At 38.2% G+C, this 20,207-nt stretch overlaps 2 protein-coding genes across 2 annotated transcripts in view; both read left to right on the top strand.

Annotated features, from left to right (window-relative positions):
• Positions 1–545: 545 nt before the first annotated feature.
• Positions 546–16,549, top strand: DSN1 (DSN1 component of MIS12 kinetochore complex). Its single transcript, XM_015815718.1, has 12 exons — positions 546–629; positions 2,011–2,047; positions 2,819–2,876; positions 4,163–4,522; positions 5,489–5,562; positions 6,156–6,228; positions 7,254–7,341; positions 8,710–8,769; positions 11,212–11,283; positions 12,178–12,325; positions 13,788–13,875; positions 15,981–16,549. Exons 1-12 carry the CDS (start codon positions 601–603, stop codon positions 16,070–16,072), a joined length of 1,179 nt encoding a protein of 392 aa, XP_015671204.1. The 5' UTR covers positions 546–600; the 3' UTR covers positions 16,073–16,549.
• An 860-nt stretch (positions 16,550–17,409) lies between these two features.
• MVB12A (multivesicular body subunit 12A) overlaps positions 17,410–20,207 on the top strand; it is a gene marked incomplete in the record, with an annotated part of 12,638 nt that continues 9,840 nt past the window's right edge. The window contains 1 exon segment of the mRNA XM_015815716.2: positions 17,410–17,543. Coding sequence (XP_015671202.1) covers positions 17,478–17,543 — 66 coding nt within the window.

The following is a 20,207-nucleotide window of genomic DNA, read 5'->3' as shown; positions in this document are numbered from 1 at the left end:
ATTGTTGCAGGCGGAGAGACAGAACTTAACGCTATCCAACAGTGCAGAGATCCTGGATTTTTTCGTTTTTCTTGTGCCAGTTTATCTCTTCTCGGGGGTGGCGTGGGAAGAGACAAAGTATTTTACTAATTAGAATTCTATGATTTCCAAATAAAAGCATTTTTCTTCTCTCATTCTGCAAACATTGCAAAACAAAACGATGGGATGAAAGAAGCAGATGTCGAGAGGTGAGTTGTCCTACAGAGTCCTCCAACGCTTTGGATTATATGGGCCATGGATAATGGGAAGCGTGTTGAGATGTCCCCAAAGTTGTCTTAGCGTTCCCTCTCTTTTACACTCTGCTCCTGCAGGTGCTACAAATGCGCCCAACAAACTAATTAGAAGAAGCTAGTAAATTAAATTACATCCTCTCTCTCTCCAAACAGTTCTAGCTCTATGGTCCACAAGCGAGCCGGTGAGAAAAAATACGCATGCGCCCAAGCAGTCTTGGTAAAACAAAATCCCGCCTGTCCTAGAAACTATTGGCGAAGTTGTAAGTGCGCATGTGCCGTGGCGGGCTCGTTTGATTTTACTTAGGCGAAGGCGATAGGAGTCGCGGAGATGGAGGAAGGGGAGCGCCATTCGGGCTGGTAAGTGGACGATGTCGTCCTGCTTTCCATGTTTCATTTCCATGTCTTTTTCTTCGGGCTCTCCTAGGCGCTTTTAAATCCTGGGGAAAACCGGTTGCTTCGTAACGGTTCGACTCCCTTCGAATGTCGGATTGTGATGTCATGGCGTCTCGAAAGAGTGTGCCCCCCCCTCCCTTTGGAGAAGTAAAGCTAAGGGTATCTAACCGCGTGAAACTAATTGGACGCTAGAGCATTGGGGGCGGGGCTTGTTACTCTAAGGTGGTCATTCCGCAGACTCACTGCCACCTCGCTTTACAGGTAGCCCTCGACTTACAACATAACTTACCACAGCACCGGAAAAAGTGATTTATTACCATTTTTCACACTTAGGATTGTGGTGGCACACGCATGGTCACCTGACCGAAATTCAGATGCTTGGCAACTGGTTCCTATTTATGACCTTTGCTGTGTCCTGGGAGTCATGGGATCTCCTTTTGCGACCTTCTGACAAACAAAATCAATGGGGAAGCCAGATTCAACTTAACCATGTTGCTAACTTAACAACTACAGCAGGGGTGTCAAACTGCCGGCCCTGCAGAAGAGCCCACCCCATTGCTGGTAATGGGGAAAAAGCTCGGATACGTCAGTTTGACATGTCTGAACTACAGTGATTCACTTAACTTTTAAGAAAGGGTGTAAATGGGGCAAAATTCACTTAGCAGAAATGTTGGGCTCAATTGTGGTCGTAAGTCGAGGTCTACCTGTGTTTATATTTTTGGTACTGAAAGTGGAGGGTGGCAGAGAATGAAAAAGTATGCAAAAGTAGGTCACGTTTATCTGCAATACTCATGGAGATACTTTGACTGAAGCAGGTTTTTGAAGTTGCTGCATGGCAGGACTGTTAATGGCTTTAATATAAGGCTAATGTATCTATATTGTAATTATTCTCGTAACCAGTACATGTCTAGCAGTTCTCTAGATATTTGCAGCCCAGATGTGGTAGCCCTTTTGACTTCCTTATAGTCAAATATTCAATGGAGCAAAGGTTTTTGGCCATTCCTACCTTGTATTTAATATTTGTTGGTTCGGTGGTTGTTTAAGGCCCAGTGGTAAATACAAACAAAACTTTCTTTAGCTTGAACAGGCTGTACTTGCTGACATTTTCTTTCTATGCAAATCAATAGCCTCACTTTGAATTTGGGTTATCTGAGTTTAATTCCATATGCTGCATTGCAGTTGCTGGAGAAAATGATGATGATAACTGGACACATAATGATTGGATAGTGAACCAACATCTGTAAAATTCCTAAAAGCAATGTTTGGCTGTAGTTATTTAATTATTATTATTTAAATGATAGGAAACTAGGCTCAATGATAATTCTTTGTTGTCAAAATTTTTCAGCACAGAAGGTATTCTTCCAAAGGCCTTGGCTCAACAGGTAAATGAAACTACCTAAAAGCTTTAAAATGTGGCACTTTTAATACTCTGGTTGATTCTTTTAGTATTCAGATTAATCCATATATTTTCCTGCAATTCTATAGTACCGGTAGTAGTCAATAATTCAACATGTAGTGGAACGCCAAAATGTGTCAGTCATCTAAAAAACAGAACAAAATCTACATATTTAACAAGGGCAATTCCTTGTTCTTTACAGTGCAGGAGTTGAAATGCAAAAATTAGGCCGATAGGTCCTGATAGCATCTGATAGGTCTGACTATGCATTCAATTTATTTATGTGGGGTTGGTTATTACCTAAGGGGAAAAAGAAATATCAGGTTAAATGAAGTTACAGAGCTCTTTAAACAGCTCTGGATGGAATATGTTATGCATTTGTTATTAAGCATAGAAATTTTTGCTTATTTTTATATTTGTTTCCCATTTGTATGTCTTTAATCAATTCGAAGCAGTAAATCATGTGAAAATTTTACTGTACATTGTAGATCTTCTCCATATAAATATTTTATGGCATCAGACTAATTTGGGAAACAATTATATTGTGTAAAGTTGAGCACAAAACCATAAATCTTCAAGCATGCCGAATCCTTTGAATAAGGAGAATGTTCTTGGAGAAATAAAATAATTGTGTTTTTCTATCACAGCAGACACGCCAAGATAATTGTTATTTTCTAATGTAATGCTTGTCGGGGAAAAAAGAATCTAATGTTATCTATAATGTTTTGTGAGAAATACACATTTTTTTTTGTTTCAGACCAGTTGTGAAGACATGCAATCTGCTTCTGTATGTGGAAAAAGGGCTGAGATGTTGGGTAAAAGAATTAACACAAATATTTTTTGTTGGTCTTCCATTACTGCTTCGTCAAACTATGTGTCATTGCTACAATGTGTGAACCCACCATAACAAGCCATATAAAGCAGGGGTCTCCAACCTTGACAACTTTAACACTTGTGAACTTCCAATTCCCAGAATTCCTCAGCCAGCACAATTCCACAAGCCTTAAAGTTGTCAAGGATGATACCCCTGATATAAAGTAAACCACAGCTTAGCAGAATGTGTGGCCCATTCGTAATTTTGACTGACTTCTCTTAGTACTGTATTATCTTGTGAAAGTTGCCATGGTGGCCTATATTGAAATTCAGTGCAGAAGTATATAGGTACTCCTCTACTTGTGACAATTGAGACCAGAGTCTCTGTTAACAAGGTGGTTGTTAAGTGAGTCATGCCCAGTTTTCTGACCTTATACCCCTGGTTGTTTAGCAAATCAGTGCAGTTGTTAAATGAATCATGCAGTCATTAAACAAATCTGGCTTTCCTCATTGACTTTGCTTGTCAGAAGCCGGCTGGGAAGGTTGCAAATGACAGTCACGTGACCCTGGCACACTGTAACTACAATACATACCAGGTACCAAGCTCTTGAATTTTGATCATGTGACCATGGGGATGCTGCATCAGTTGTAAGTGTGAGGACTGTTTGTAAGTCACTTTCTTCAGTGCCATTGTAATTTTGGTCAGTAAGTGAATGGTTGCAAGTTGAGGACTACCTGTATCTCTATTACTATATAGAAAAGAAATGTAGAGGAAAACCATAAATTGGTTTGTGGATCAATTAGCTTTATCCTTTCTAACCAATATTTAAAATTTGCGTAAAAATGCTAATAGTAACTGCTGGGCTGGTTGAGATGGGCTGGTTTAGAAACTAATCTATGAACCTACCCTATTTTGGGTAGATTCTCGTAATTCTTAGTTAGCATTAGTAGGCCTTCTAAAACACTAGGCTAAGGAGCCTATATAGCTCTTCTTTTCCTACCCCTTTGTTCATTTTTTTTGTAGCTTATATATTTCTTATTTCTGTTATACATTGCTTTAAATAATCCTTAGGTGAAAAGGGGATCCAAAATATTCTAATGTAAAATAAATTGTACTGGCAGAGCATTCCTGTGTCAGATTCTTCTTCCCTCTGCTTACAACCAGTTTGCATGCATTTTAAATTCATATGATTCAAAAATTCAGTTGTGTACTGAATTTCTTTCCATTTTGCTTTGAAATATTTTTCAGTTTTGACATGAAGTATGTTTTGTCTTTCCTTCTTTGTAGAAAATGCGTATAACCAAGAGACAGTGACTGCTGAATGCCTTATCAAACCAGATAATATTGCTAGTTGTAGCAGTGCGATCCCATTTGAAACGACAGCCAGCCATTCAGCGATGTTGGCCAAGACTAGCAAACAAAAATGCCATCCAGAATGTAGTCTGAAGAATGAGTATTCCCATGGCCTTGAAAAAGCATCCTCACAGGGCATTGATCCTGAAACACAACATGCTTTAACTTCATGTAATGTATCCTTTCGACATCTACCTAGCCCAAAAGTTGCACGTCGCTCCATGAGTCGCTATAGTCTGAAACTAGGTGTTAATCGCCGGAAGTCACTGCCACCTCTCCATGTGGATATTTTGGGTATGTTTCCTTGATGCAAACAACGATTAAGGATGAGCTTGGTAGGAGGAAGACAACATGAGTTGAGTTCTGGAAGAAGTTATGTGAACAGATGGCACCCTAAAATTTGCTTCCAGCTGAACTATCCAACTGGTTGCTGTATAATACTGGGTTTAGCATTTTTTTTAAATGGACTGTCTGCCTTCCCCAGGGCAACAATCCTCAATATTAGATTGGAAGAACTGAAAGCTTTAGTCCACTATTTTGTGTATTGAAGGTTTGGGCATTTTTAGCAGTATGGATGTCTTAGTCTAAGGACTATGCACCAAGACACTAAAAACATTTTCAAAAATCTTAGTTTTGCCCATTTTGAGTGGCTCCAGATGTTGCAGAGAAGATATTCTGGTGCTATATTACAGGCCATTGATTGTCTGTTTCCAGTCTAAAACAATGTTCATCTGCCCCTAAATGATTGCACTATGATTTTAAAAAAAATGCTCTTTACAAACTCCAAGTAAATGAAATAGTAATGAAGTTACTACTAATGAAGTTGTGCATAAAGTGCTGTAGTTTAACTTATCTATTTAATTTATTATTTTCCAACCTGGTCTTCTCTAAAGATGGTGAACATCAAACTCATCCAGCACCAAGTTAGAGGAAGGCTCTGTTCTTGTAATAATGCTTATCTGTTCAGAAACAAGTACCACTGTGTTTAGTAAGGCTTGCTTCAAGGTATGCGTATATGGTTGTGAAAACGTAATTGTCTAAAAATATTAGGCATTAATGTGCAATCACTAAAATATTTATAATAATATAATTTGAAAAACATGTTATTTCCCAAATTGAAATAATACCCCAAATGGCAGTTATTAAAGCACAAAAATCCCACTTAACATACTGCCCAATTCTGAAAAAAAAATGAAAATGTGGAATAAAATTGTCTGGCTAATTCACTGTACTTTAAATGACATTTTGCTGAACTTTCAGGATTGAGTAAGGCAATCAGCCTGGATTTGCCAGAGGCTGAGAGAATGGCAGCACTCCTTCTTTCTAGTTTCCAGGTAAAGTTCAAGTTAAAACTTAATGGGGTTGCCACTGTGGAAAAGTGGTGACTACACAGGGTTTTTCTTTATTGAGTGTGGATACAATAGTGATGGTAGCATGCTCAATGCAGCAAGGGGGAGACTTTCAGGCTACATATTATAAGAATGCACAAGCCATTATCTAAACTAATGGCTCTTATCAGAATCAGTCCTGATCAGCAATGAAGTTGTTATTGTAGAAAGTGCTAATTTTATTGATCTGGTTAGTTGAGAACTAGTTGATTTATACCAGGGGTCTTCAAACTTGGCCCTTTTATGACTTGTGGATGTCAACTCCCGGAATTCCTCAGCCAGGCACGCTGGCTGAGAAATTCTGGGAGTTGAAGTCCACAAGTCATAAAAGGGCCAAGTTTGAAGACCCCTGATTTATACAATAAATGCACTTCTGATTACTGGAGCCATAATGGGGTTTTGATTGCAGTACATATAGTATATGGCTAAAAAATCTCTTATTTCTAATCGCACTGGTGAAAAGTTAAATTTTAGCATGAATTCTGTGAACATTTAAAGATTAAATAACATTCAAATTTAAATCTTTTCTTTCCTGTTAGTACTCTGCCCAAAAGCTTGAGCAGTCTTTATGGAACATGGAAGGCTTTAATTTTGAAACCTTTCAGCAGAATGGTAAGTTTTATGCTTGATTTACTTCAAGAGAGAAAGGGTTGTGTCTCATCTGAAGAATACCTGGGAATCAATTTGGTCGAGTGAGCTTAAAATAGGTATTCTGTCAAGCTAGATCTTAGCAATGTAAAAACAGGTCAGAATTATTTCAGATAGATAATTTCGAAGGAAATCTGACATATTTCATTCTTAAATGTGTTGTGATGAGTCAAAAGAGGAATCCGTCTAGAGCAGTGGTTCTCAACCTGTGGGTCGGGACCCCATTTGGGGTCGATCGACCATTTCATGGGGGTCGCCAAGCAAGACTGTCCGCCATTTTTTTTGTCTGCCATTTTTTTGTCCGCCATTTTTTTCCCCCTTTTCCGGCGGGTGCCTTACCTCCCTTGGGCTGGGCCAGCTGGTGGTCGGCCTGCTCCGTCTCTGCCACTTGCCAGCTACGCCTCGGCCGGCGCAGGGGGCGGAACCACGCAGGGGGCGGAACCACGACCGGTTGGGTAGTCCTCGACTTACAACCAGTTTAGTCCTCGACTTACGACCGGTTGGGGTCGCGGCATTAAAAAGGTTGAGAACCACTGGTCTAGAGTCTCTACATGGCTACAAATGGACTAAGTCCAACCTCTCTTGAATTCTGTTGACCCTTATCTAACACCAAGTTAATGCTGACAATTAGTTGAGTAGATTCCTGTACATAGGCATGATTAACAAATCAATTTAATTGGAACTTCATATGTGGTCTTGATCTTTCACACCTGACATGTACTTGCTAACACTGATTCTTCTATGTTATTCACTACCTTTAGTATCCCATTAGGTAGATTGAAATTTTATTTAAGAATACAGCCAATGTTTCCTTCTCTGTATGTATTACAAGGGAAAGTCAATGGTGGTAGACAAATAGAAATTCAGAATAATTTATCCTTCAACCTTAGGGGAAAACAGAAAGTTCATTTTTTCCACTTTTTTCCACTTGATGATTTCTCATACAGCATTTCATCCCATTCACTCTGGTTTTTCATTATCTTTTCTAGTGAGCTCACTTTCAGAAGAGCTGAGGCTCCACACAAAGAAACTGGTGCTAGATGGAACTCTGCAGAAATGTTTTGAGGACCCCAAATGGTAAAATGACTAGTCTTTTTTTTTATGTGTTACAACTAAAACATGTTATTATAGTCAGTACCTGACACATAGTTATTAAGAGTCAACAGTAAATTGTGCCATATTTCTTGAATTCTTGGTGATCTCTGAGCTTGGTTATTTTCCTGCAGAAGTTTAATGACTATATAACAACAGTGCAAGGGAGACTGGAGTTTGCTGACTGTATCTAACAATTTGCCCTATCAGTCTTGGTGGGGATGTGGTGGTTTCTTGACTGGGTTATTGTTTCTTCCCTGATTGTTCATGTGGTGATATTTCCTGCTTATCTGGGAGTTAATTGTGGGAATGGGTGTATTCTAGGCTATTTGTTTCCTTCCTAGGCTTTTGACTATATTGTAAATGGTATGTACATTGGGCATTTATTTATTAAATTTACATATTGCCCATCTCATTATCTAAAGCAACTCTTCAGTGGTACTGCTGCCTCAGGAAAAAAATCACTATTCTCCCAGGTGACAAAGCCAAACCACTGTTATGAATAGAACATAATATGTATGGAAAGCCAAAGAACTACAGAGGATAAAGAATCCTACAATCCCATAAATAACAACTCAATATGGAACCTGGGCAACCAAATCAAGAAAATCCTCAACTTTCTAAGCAAGAAAGAACAAATCATGAAATAAGAGTTGCAGATGCAAAGTGGTATACCTGCCCTCCTATACTTCTATGGACATCTCAAAATACAAGCCCCACATACCACCTCTATCACTATCAGAGACCTCAATCTACAATGCATCCAAAGAGCTCACCAGAAACCTTTTTGGAGATGGGAGGAAATACTCTTATTAATTCACCACTACAGAGCTTCCAGAATATCAAGGACCTAAAAACAGAAGAGGATAGAATTATGACTTCACTTGATGTCATAGGACTCTTCATGTCCATAGATCCAGAAGTACCCAAAAAATCATTGCAGCATCACTACATAAACACATATACAATGTAACAATATACTATTAACCCAGAATCATGACATTCATCATCCTTTGCCTTTCAGTTCAATGGACAAATATACTAAGAAATCATAGGAAGACCCATGAATTCAGTACTCCGGATTCTTAGCTAAGATTGTGATGTATGTCTAGAAACAGGAGCATTCTCACACAAACACTGAACCTTTAAATCTGCTTTCTGGATGACAAAGAGAGTTACAATAACCCAATAGTTCACCCCCAAGCTACAGATATTCTCTTTGTTGTATGCTGATTGCATAAGAATTGCATGTTAACATTATAGAAATAACACAGCAGAATAAATTAGAAACCAATCTGTGGTTTCCTATAACTTAATAGTGTCTTAACTTTCTGCATCTTCTATCTATTTTAGTGGTTTGTCAGATCCTGCATTCAATGAATTGGTGACTGCCTTAAAGGACACCATTGCGAGGTAAGATAGATTCAAAACCCAAATGCACTATAATAATATGGGCGCTACAGCGATCAACTCAGCTTGATGATTTCCAATGGAGAATAAATTTGATGGAAGTATCTAGGGAAGGGTTTTTCTTTTTAGTGTAGTAATATTTTACGACAGAAAGTGGCCATAAAAAGGAGATTCTGTGTCCTCCAATTACTGTATATCTCTGCTTCACCATACTTTTGTAACCCTTGGAGGTCAAAGAACAAATTATTATTCCTAGCTAGGAAAAGATTGCCTTTGCCTGGACAGTAAAGTGGTAAAATGTTGATTTATCTTCGATCTAAAATGTGTTTTCAATTTGTAATTAAGTACTGCTTAGTTTGTTCTAAAGGGAAGTTTGGTTAAAATAGTGCTGTATTAGAGCTAGCCCTCTGATTATAGGCTAAAACATTCTTTCCCCTCTAATTCAAATTCTTCCTTCTCTGTCATGGTTAAACATAATTCAGGATTATATCTGAACTAATCACCATGCAAATGAGAATGAACCTTAAGTATTATTTGTTCTCATTAGCATAACATGTTGACGCATGATTAAAGGCTGTAAGTGAAGTGACAGTGTACAGTTTGCTCCAGGAATTAGTGCAAACAACCATGGCCTCTTCCTCTTCTAAGATATCAGTATTATTCTATCCAGATAAGAGAGAATAAAAATGTGTATTTATTTAAAACATTTGTAAACTGCTTCCTATGAAAAGGAACCCCCAATTTACAGTTAAAAATTCTATTATCAGTTAAAACCGTAGGTTGAAGCAATTAATAGAAACAAATATGTTTTACAAAAATACAATACAAAAGAAAATCTGCAAAATAAGCATTAAAATATTAATAGAGAATACAAGCAGTAATAAAAGAATTAAAAATCACAGTAGGATTAAAATATAACTTCTGGGAGAACAACAGTATTTACTTGTGCCAAAAGATATGATAAAAGATGCCTCTGGGTTGAAGGATATCCTGAACAGGCCTTCCAAATATGGCATTATGAGTAGGATATAATGGGAAGAGATGGGGGTTTTTTTCCAGATTTTAAACTGTAAATAGTTTTGTAATAAAAGCAACCTTCTTATTTTTTTTATTTTTTTTTAATTTTAATTTTTATTAATTTTTATTTTTAAAATAGAAAAAATATAAAAGCAACCTTCTTGAATTGGGATTTGAAGTAAACTGGAAGCCAGTGAAGACCATGAAGAACTTTCTATTGCCTCAGTAGGCTAAAGTTTCTGAGCTGTATCCAAGGGCTGTCCAGAATATAATACATTCCAGTAATCTAGAGGAAATAGAGTATTCTAACTCCAACAGAAAAGAGAAAGAGTCCTCTACATATCTATAGAAAGCAGATGACTAAGAGGATGTTAGGTTTTGGATCCAGTTAATCATGAAAGTTATTCAGGTTATTCAGGCTTTTAATGAACAAAATGTACTTGAGTAATTGGAACTAAAATTTCACAGCAATTTCCTTGCTGTGCCCTTTTCTCTGGAATCCCATTGTTTATTAGCTCTTTATTTTCTTTTTTCTTTTTGTGAAGTACGGAGGGATATTAGCCCATTGTTTTCTGTAATGTTTTTTTTTCTAAATCTGATATGATATGCTTTATAATGTAATTACAATACTTGTCTAGTATGGACTAATAAAAGCTTTTAAGGATCTTTGTGCTTTATAAGCATTCTCTATTTATAAATTTAGCCTATTCAATCATTCCTTGAGTCTTTTAATGCCTTGATGTCATTTTTGGTTCCTGCAAGGGAAGGAAGCTTTAAAGAATACTTTCCTGTTAGTATTTATTTATTAATTTACTAACATTTTACTTTAAAAAATCCCCATTGGCTAAATCTGTTATCTCTCTATTAAAACAGAATGACACTGGAAGCAAGAAGACCTTATTCATTTTATAAGCTATTTATCATTCATCCCTGAACCATGTTCATTAAGAAACTATAAAACTGACGGAACTTTTAAAGATGGAAGAAAATTCCATTTTGATTATTATAACCCCTCCAGTATCTCAGAGTAGTTATGTGTTATATGCAAGATTGTTATAAGATCTTTACATACACTTTCTGTATTAAAGTAGGTAATAATTCTCCAAACCTCATGAGCATTGCATAATGTGTCACCCAAGTACTTGCATAAATCTGACTCCTAAACTTGTTTAAAACTATGGATTACCTCTATCTGTTTCCCTCACATGAAAATTAAGTTAATTTTAATAGCTTTAGCTGAATGGAAGTGATTTATGAACATCCCGTGAGAATATGGAAGACAAAGAGTGTAGAGTATTGATGGACCACGTAGTGCCATATACAATTCTCAAGTGGCCTTTCTTTTAAGGCTACTTCAAGTTAATGACAGCAAATGGGAGCACTAATGCCTCTGTTGTTGAAGCTAATTATAATCTGTATTTTTAACAGGTTTTCAGCAGAGACTCAAGCTTGGGATGAGCTACTTCAGTCCTACCAGAAAAAATTGAAAGAAATATCCAGGTTAGAATATTGTCTGTCTTTCTTTATCCTTAGGTTATTCTGAAAGCAGGGTTACAAAACCAAAGGCTATAAATTTTATATAATGAAATGTAATGGACAAGAACAGAAAAAAGTGAGTATGGACAGAGTCCGCACATTTTAATTGGCATTTCTAGGTATTCTTCAAATACTGAAACTGGTGTTTTTTAATATTTCCAAATAATCTAGATTTAGCAACATGATGAGGGAGCAGTAAAATGAACTGACCAAATTTGTTGATACTACTGAATTTTTCAGAGTGGTTGAACTGAAATGGGAAGCAATAGTTGATATTGCCCTTACTGATTAAGAAATAGTTAACTTTCATCTCACCAGGGCGGGAAGCTGGAAACTTCCAGAAGGGGAAGACAGGTGGTTGGGGCCTGTTGAAAATAAGGACGGCAGATCCAATTTTGAGGGTCAGGAAAGAGTTTTAACTAAGAGGTCAAGATAGATATTTTATTTATTTATTTATTTTATTTATTTCATTTATATATAATCCAGTTAATGCTTGCTCAGAATTTTTCCTTATTTTATTAATCCTATTATAACTGTTCATTGAGGACTGATGTCTCTAAGAGCTACATCAGGTTTGCTAACATACAACAAATATGATAATAATACTATAGCAATAAAAATATTTGGTTTTTTATCCTGTAGAGAAGGATTCCCCTTCTCATCCCCCAAAAGGTGAAAGATTGTTGCCCAGTATTTTGGGGAACTGATAGTTGGCATCTAGCTGAGAAAAAAAGGGGGCGGAATGGGAACCCAGAAGAATGAATGAGGGTTGGCCTATAATCAACCACATACCATGTAACAGTTAATTTATTGACCATTAAGTACTTATTATTGTGATCTGCTTTTTTATCTTTTAAGGCAGCTAGAATCACGCAAGCTGAAACAAGCACCAGAGGAATCTTGCAGCTACCTTGGGACATCCCAAGCCCATGTACTTCAAGCCAAGCCAGACTATCAGAAAATACTGGATTGCCAAGCAGAAGTCTTTTATTGCCTAGAGGGAGTGGTGAGTGATGACATTAATTATTGTACCATTGTTTTGACATTCCTTACTGCCTTTTTAAAATTAATGTTATTAACTAGCACTAATTTTAAAAAAGACAGTAAAGAATGTTAAAACCATGGTGCAATAATTAAGCAACGGAAAGGAAGAGCCTTGTGTTGAAAGTACGCAGTTCTTTCCTCTGAGAATTTAAAGCAGTTCATAAGCAGCATTTGTACTACATATATATTTTTGCTCTTCTCCATCTCCCCCAAAACAGTAGGCCTGTGATAATGCCAAGTTGGAGAACTTGATAATCTAGGCAACCAGGATTCCCAGCAATAGATTCTGCCAAAGAAACTGATGGATCAAATTATGTCCAGAAAGTATCCATGTGGATAGCTTGGCATTCTACATGCTTCTGAAAAGCTTAGAAACTGAAAATCTTATAACAGAGGTAAAATGATAATCAAACATTGGGTTATTCAGGCAAAAAGGCAATTGAACAGTAGTACACTTGTCAGGGAAGGAGGCAATATTTTTCCTGGGCATGAGGAACAGAGTGAGGATGTAGGTAAAGCCATCTAAGTAATAGCATGGCTCGGAGATTTATATAATGATTAGGAATTTATCAATGTGAAAGAATCGCAAAGCAAATAATGTACTAGAATTAGAAATTATGTCAGGATTGACTAGGAGAGGCAGTGCAAGGCCAAATAATAAACTTGGGAAGCTCCAATTATAAGGTAAATCCAACATCATCTTTCTAAGAAATAAAAATCCCAAAGCAAGTAAATAGATGTGCATGAATAGTTAGTTTATTATATTTGCTTATTATATAACCTTTTGGTGTTGGCTACATAAAACTGAGAATAAGTCCTATTTCATATTTTATATTTCCATTATTGCTAGTTTGGGGAAAAGGGATGGGAAAGCAATAGCCATTGAGAACCTCGGTATAAAGAATGGCACACAATAAGAGAATAATTTATCTTGTTTCTATTCTATTCTGAATGCATGAAGGAGTGAGATCACAATAAACAATAATGAGCTGCCAAGACAAAGTGGGCAAATCTTTGAATCAGGCCTTGCAGAGCTTAGAATGAAATTCTGGAAGGAGACTACCAAGAATAGGCCTATTGCCTAAGAAGGAGAGAGCTGCTTAAACATTTCCCATTGTTTGATTGAATCTGGAATGCTGAATCATACATCCCAGTAATATTTAGTTTAGAATAAGAGAGAGAACTGGTCATTTAAAGCAGGGGTCCCTAACCCCCGGTCCGTGGACCGGTACTGGGCTGCACAAACAAGCAAAGCCCCATCCATGAGATGCAGGCAGTACACAAAACCATGTACTCTCCGGTCCGCGGAAAAACCTCCACAGAACCGGTCCCTGGTGCCCAAAAGGTTGGGGACCTCTGATTTAAAGGGTCAGAACAGATCATCTCTGCTGGATTGTCACCTTTTAAATGATTCTTCTTTTCAGTTTGATGAAATCAGTCAGATGGTGAAAGTTTGTCAGACCTATGTGGAAGATACTACATTATATCTCCAGAAGCTATCAGCACAACTTGGTAAGTCATAGAGTGGCTACTATATTTGTATAACTGAAACAAATTCCTAGTGTTCTTTTTTCCTCATATCAAAGGTTTATTTTGCATTAAATATATTTATTAAATTTCTACACTGCATGATTCCCAGTGACTCTGCCTAGTACATATTATCCAATGCACAAAACAAAAAGTAATAGCTTCATGCATATAAAAGTTATAAAAGGGGTTAATTTGTATGTATGTATGTAGTATACACATTCTACCTGAAGTCTTAATTTCGGGTAATCCAAACATTGAAAATGAGTTTCTGTTCAATCTGATTTTCAACTCTATTGTTTTAAGGTTTTAGATTTTTAAATGTTACACAACTCCCCATCACCAAGCATTGGAAGTTAAATTCTATTTTTTATTGTAATAGTAAGGAAAATATTAAACTCATAGGATGTAATTGTATTAATTTTATTAATATTGGGTTTTTTGTCATGATTTAAATTTTATATGATACTCATTTCCCAGATATTGCCAGAACAGAAACTGGCAACACATGAACACTTACTGTTTTACCCTGGAAAGTTGTTTTGGGTAATTGGGGAACTTTACAGAGCAGTACTGTATAATGCAGGGGTGTCAAACTGGCGGCCTGTGGACCGGATGCATCACACGCAGGCCACGCCCACCCGAGCTCCGCAAAGCCAAAAAACATTGCAATACATCATGATACATCACGTGACGCGATTGAGATTGGCATCCATGGTATAAGGCAGCGGTTCTCAACCTATGGGTCGCGACCCCATTTGGGGTCGATCGACCATTTCACGGGGGTCGCCAAGCAAGGCTGTCCGCCATTTTTTTCCCCCTTTTCCGGCAGGTGCCTTACCTCCCTTGGGCTGGGCCAGCTGGTGGTCGGCCTGCTCCGTCTCTGCCGCTTGCCAGCTATGCCTCGGCCGGCGCAGGGGGCGGAACCACACATGTGCGGCGCTCCCGGGCAGGGAAAGTCCTCAACTTACAACCGGTTGGGTAGTCCTCGACCTACGACCGGTTGGGGTCGCGGCATTAAAAAAGTTGAGAACCACTGGTATAAGGCTTTGTCATAGTGGTTTGGGCATTAGGAAAATCTCCTTTTCCTACATTTTATTTCTGTTTTCTGTAAACAGAATTAGCTTTTTTGGTTTGTGGCAAGATTACTCTGGATCCAACCTATATATCAGTATTGCTGATATTAATGCAATTCAGAAGTCATACTGATTTTACTCTCCATTAAGAGAAACTCTGCTGCATTGCACATTGCAAAGATATGTTACATTAACAGATTTAGTTATAAAACGCAGCCTCAGTGCATTTGGATACATGCATTGGAATAGAGAACAAATTGTATGAGAAAGGTTAAATATATTTCGGGCTGATTTTATATCAGATACATTATGAGGAGTTTTGTTGGGAAGATATGTGTCTTGATTTATAGAGATTGTTTAGCAATTCATGCAACACCAACACAATGTGTTGCTTACTTTTCTGCCTAAATACATCTCAGAAAACAAAATCACAATATGAAACTTGCTTGTAGTTTTAACTATAGTTTATTATGTCTGAATTCATAATTAACAGGCTACAAAAATGCCATTTATCTTTCTACAAGTGTGAAGGCTTTACTAAATATTTTTATTATTTAACATTCTTAATAATTAAAACAATCTTTAAACTTAAAAAGCGAAACCAAAACAAAAAATAAACAATGTCTAAAAAGAATACAAACTAAGAAAAAAGGAGAAAAATATATATCTTATATTTTATACTTATCAATAGTCACAGGTTTACTAATACATTCATTACTATAATATAATCAGTACATATTACTGTAAAATTTCAGAAAATCTCTCCCATAATAGTAAATATTGCTGAATTCTTTGATTAGTAAAAAAAATGCTGCCTTCGCCAAAACAAATAGGTCATATTTCCAACAACCATTCTTAACATCTTCTCATTTCTCAAATGATTACATGGCCATAAAGCTTAGCAGATCTATCTTAAGACTTTTAGTGTCCTATTAGGTTTCCACACATGATGATTTTGCTATTCTCCAACATTCATTAGTATCTGGCATTAATACAATATTCTTTTTATTTCAGCATCAAGAACTTTCCTGAGATTAGAGAAATCACCAGCCAGGAAGCTTCTCAGACTTATCCAGACAAAATCATCTGTACTGCCACCTCCATAGGATTAAAGTTTCAGTTTCATTTTGCTAACAGACATTTCTTCAAGACTGTCTCATTCTTTATCTGACTTTCTAAAATTGACTTTGGAAATGTCTAGGCAGGCCCATAGCTGTTAGCAACTTAAATATTGGCTTGGCCATTGTTACTGAAAAGAGCAAGAAGCTGATCTCTCCACCAATGTATGTTAGTGGGGAAAAAAAGTCAAGAAGAATGACAGATATAGCAACTTTTCTTTCTGTGTTTGAGTGTATTTTTCTCCATGCTACGACGAACATTTGGTGAACAGTAGACAAGTGTGTAATAATCTTACGGTATTTTTTAGCTGCTTTTGTCTTGTGCACGGTCTTCAATATTCTGATGCTACGCAGAAATAAATTTTATACTCTTAGATGTGAAAAATCAATTTCCACATAGATGGCAAACATTGGTAAAAGATAGTGTTGATTTCCAAGTAGAATGATTAAAAGTTTTCTGGAATCCCATGCTATGGTATATTCTCTGTCAACCCTGGAACAGGAATTTTCTGAGCGGGTAGGGGGTAGAGCAGAGTTTCAAGAGAGTAAGTACTTATCTATCCATGTTTTGCACATTTAATATGCAATAAATACTAGTGAAGGGTGCTATATTACCATGGTTTACAATACTCTGTTTTAAAGCTCCCCAATTGCTGTGAATTTTCTGTGTGCATATGATATCCTTCATTCGGACTGAGCATAATCTTCATGGGGCTTTTCTCCTTTCTAGTGACCATAGTCATCTTCTAGGTCTAGGACTTGCCTGTAGAACTTGAAGTAGAAATCAAACATAAACTTCACAGGGTCTCTTTGAACATGCTGGTGCCTCCCTCTAGCACAGTGTTTCTCAACCTTGACAATTTTAAGGCATGTGGACTTCAACTCCCAGAATTCCACAGCCAGCAATGCTGGCTGTGGAATTCTGGGAGTTGAAGTCCACATGCCTTAAAATTGTCAAGGTTGAGAAACACTGCTCTAGCATTCGATAGGTCAGTAACGTTACAGATCTCAGCTCCCGAATTTCTGCTTTAACGAGCCCTTCCTAAATTCAAAGGGAGACTAAAAGGATAAAAGGGGGGAGGAAAGGCACAAAGACCGCCCAAGGCGCGTGCGCGCCACGCTATCCCGCTTTTTGTGACGAAGAGAAACCAAACAAGCGCAAACTTTTTCATTGGACGGTACCTGCAGAAACGGCCCGCCAATCAGAGCGGGCTCCGTTATAAACGCGTCCGTTCTAAGGGGCGGGTCGAAAAACTCGGAGGAGTTTCGTTCTGTTCGCTTCCCGTAACGTTCGACCTTTCTGTTCGCGGACGGGGTTTTTTTTTCTCTCTCTCTTTCTCGTATTTTAACGGCTTCCTGTGTCTGAAAACGGTTGAACCGTCCCAGAGCTGGCATGACCGCTCCGCTTACCGGGCTGGGCTGGACTTCGTCCAATGTGCCGGTTGCTGGCTGGATTCCGGTGAGAAAAGCAGTCTCGTCTCCGAGGGAAGAAACCTCTTCCCTCTCTTCACGGCGGGAGCGTGAGGGTGAAGCTCGCGGTCTTTCTTTCCTTTCAGAGAGGCTACCATTACAGTGTTTCTCAACCTTGACAATTTTAAGGCATGTGGACTTCAACTCCCAGAATTCCACAGCCAGCAATGCTGGCTGTGGAATTCTGGGAGTTGAAGTCCACATGCCTTAAAATTGTCAAGGTTGAGAAACACTGCCGCTAGGAAGAGAGGAAAAGCTCATTCCTACCGACCAACTTACATTGCTGGCTCTTCCCACCGCTCCGAGGGCTTTCGTTTCCCCGGTTCTCCCTGCCTCTCTTTAAAAATAGATTGCGGGGCGGGAAGACGGAAGAGCTATTGAAGAAGTCGGAAGCTTGAGTGGAGATTTCCGTGCATCCCAGAAACGCGGTTTTTGTTAACTGCTTGCTTAGTTCAGGTAGTCCTCGACTTATAACAGCTCGTTTAGTGCCCATTCAAAGTTACAACGGCCCTGAAAAATGTGACTTAGGACCGTTTTTCACAGTTACGATCTTGGTAGCGTCCCCATGATCGTGTGATCAAAATTCAGATGCCTGGCAATTCTGACCATTGCTGGGTCCCAAAGTCATGGGATCGCCTTTTGCAACCTTCTGATGAGCAAAGTCAATGGGGAAGCCAGATTCACTTAACAACCAGGTTACTAGCTTATTAACTGCAGTGATTCACTTAATATCTGTGGCAAGAAGGGTTGTAAAATGGGGCAAAACTCACTTACCAAATGTCTCACTTAACAACAGAAATTTTGTGCTAAGCCATTGGCCCCTGAGCGAATGCTGGCTGCCCACCCGCCCATTTTTAAACCAATAACATTTGTTATATGTTGAACATTAGTTTTACAGCAGAGCCTCTCAAATTCTGCGATAGGCTGACCTCCCCTGAAACGATAGATTTGTTTGTGTGAACCCCCTTCCCGATCAATAGTAAACCAGCTACCTGTGATTTGTAATGGCTGTATTCCTGTTAGTCAAGATTCAGACCAGTTTCTGGAATAGAAATAGCCTTGGATACTTTAGTCAGTTATCTTTGCCTATTGTTAAGTACCCCCTTGGTTTTTGATAATATTCTGGACCATCCACAAGACCTGGGTATTGCCTGAGAGGATTGCCCCAGTCTTCATAGAGAGTGCAGCCCTTGGATCCTTTAGGATGGGGTGTCACATGGTTAGTGCTCGCCCCAAAACTATATAGACCGCTGGGCAAAATCTTTTTAACAGGAATGAAACGTCAGTACACCAACAACATTCAGCTGTATGCCATGTCTCAAGGATGCTATATAAACCCTTAATCCTGCATGGAAGCTGCTAGGATTTGAATGCGACATGTCAGACTAATCTTGCAGAGAATGAGTTGCTATACTCTAATAACTGCCTGATAATATTGGATTTAGTAATTAGATTCAATTAGATTTACTGTAATGCCCTCTGTATGAGGCAATTTATGGAGGCAATCTGGAAGCTGCAACTTGTCTAGAATGTGATGACAGGATTGTGGGTGGATCAATCCAGCCATTGCAGGAGAATTCTTTTGAAGTCATTGCACTACCTACTAGTATGCTTTCAGTCTCAAAATACTGTTAATCACGTACAAATCCTTGTATAGTGTGGCTTTGGGATACATTAGATATCTCTTATTAAAGTTGAATTTGCCCATCCAATAGTATCATTTTATAATGATGACTACTGCTGGGAGTCATTGTTCCATTTGAAACCCATGGGGCCTTGGCAGCTCTTTTGTATACCGGTAGTTGTTCAAGCATACGGTTAATAGTCATACTATATAATCATCTGACAGGTCCCACTGTACCACAGGATCACTAAGCTCATTAAACAAAACCATGTTTGGAGGGCCTTTTGGAAGGCCTACAGAGTTGGGGCCAACCCCCCCCCCCAGAGAAAGGATGTTCCACAGGGTGGGGGCCATGGCAAAAAAGGCTTTCCTCATAGGTCCTGTCAGACTTTATTTTATTTATTTGTTAAATTTATTTGCTGCCTATCTCGCCATGGGGATGGAATTCCCTGGCTGACAAGACCCGCAACATTCCTCTCAAGCCAAACTCAGTGGGACAGATAGATGTCACTAGGAAGAGGCGGTCCTTCAAATAAGTTCGGGAGTTGGGGTAAGTTGGGAAGTGGCAGAGAGAAGAAACTGGGCAAGATTGGTGGTAAAAACAAAATCAAGGGTTTGGAAAATTAAGGACTAATTTTAGAAAAAAAATAATTAAGAGGTTAAGACCTTCACCAAAGAGGTCTGAATAATAAGCAAATTAAGGAGGAAAATTAAAGTCTCATTGCAGGTTTTAAAACATTTTCAAAAACCGTATGCTTTTAGGCATTAGATTAGAGTATTGTTTTGAGTGGGATAAATTAGTGTTATCCCAAATAATTGTTCTCTCTCTATGTCCAGTAAAAGCCATTTATTGATGAAAATGTATCTGTTGGAGTTTTAGTTAAGTCTACTTCTGAGCATCCTGTTATTAGAAAAGGAAACCTTGTAAATGGGAAAAATTGCTACTGAACAGGCTTAGCTGTGACAGATAAGGTAGCTAGATAGGTAGGACTTTGCAATGTCGCTGAAAGTGGCAGTGAGGAACAGATT

Source organism: Protobothrops mucrosquamatus, unplaced genomic scaffold (assembly GCF_001527695.2).
Source record: "Protobothrops mucrosquamatus isolate PMUCROS unplaced genomic scaffold, P.Mucros_1.0 scaffold370, whole genome shotgun sequence".
Classification (NCBI taxonomy): Eukaryota; Metazoa; Chordata; class Lepidosauria; order Squamata; family Viperidae; genus Protobothrops; species Protobothrops mucrosquamatus.
Note: the sequence above shows the minus strand (reverse complement) of the source record. Positions and strands in the feature narration are given on the sequence as shown.

Excerpts from the sequence above, each read along its gene's own strand:
- DSN1 (XM_015815718.1), top strand. The coding sequence starts at position 601 with ATGGAGGAAGGGGAGCGCCATTCGGGCTG. Across the intron at positions 4,523-5,488 it reads TCTCCATGTGGATATTTTGG|GATTGAGTAAGGCAATCAGC; the intron begins GTATGTTTCCTT and ends CTGAACTTTCAG. Across the intron at positions 8,770-11,211 it reads TTAAAGGACACCATTGCGAG|GTTTTCAGCAGAGACTCAAG; the intron begins GTAAGATAGATT and ends TATTTTTAACAG.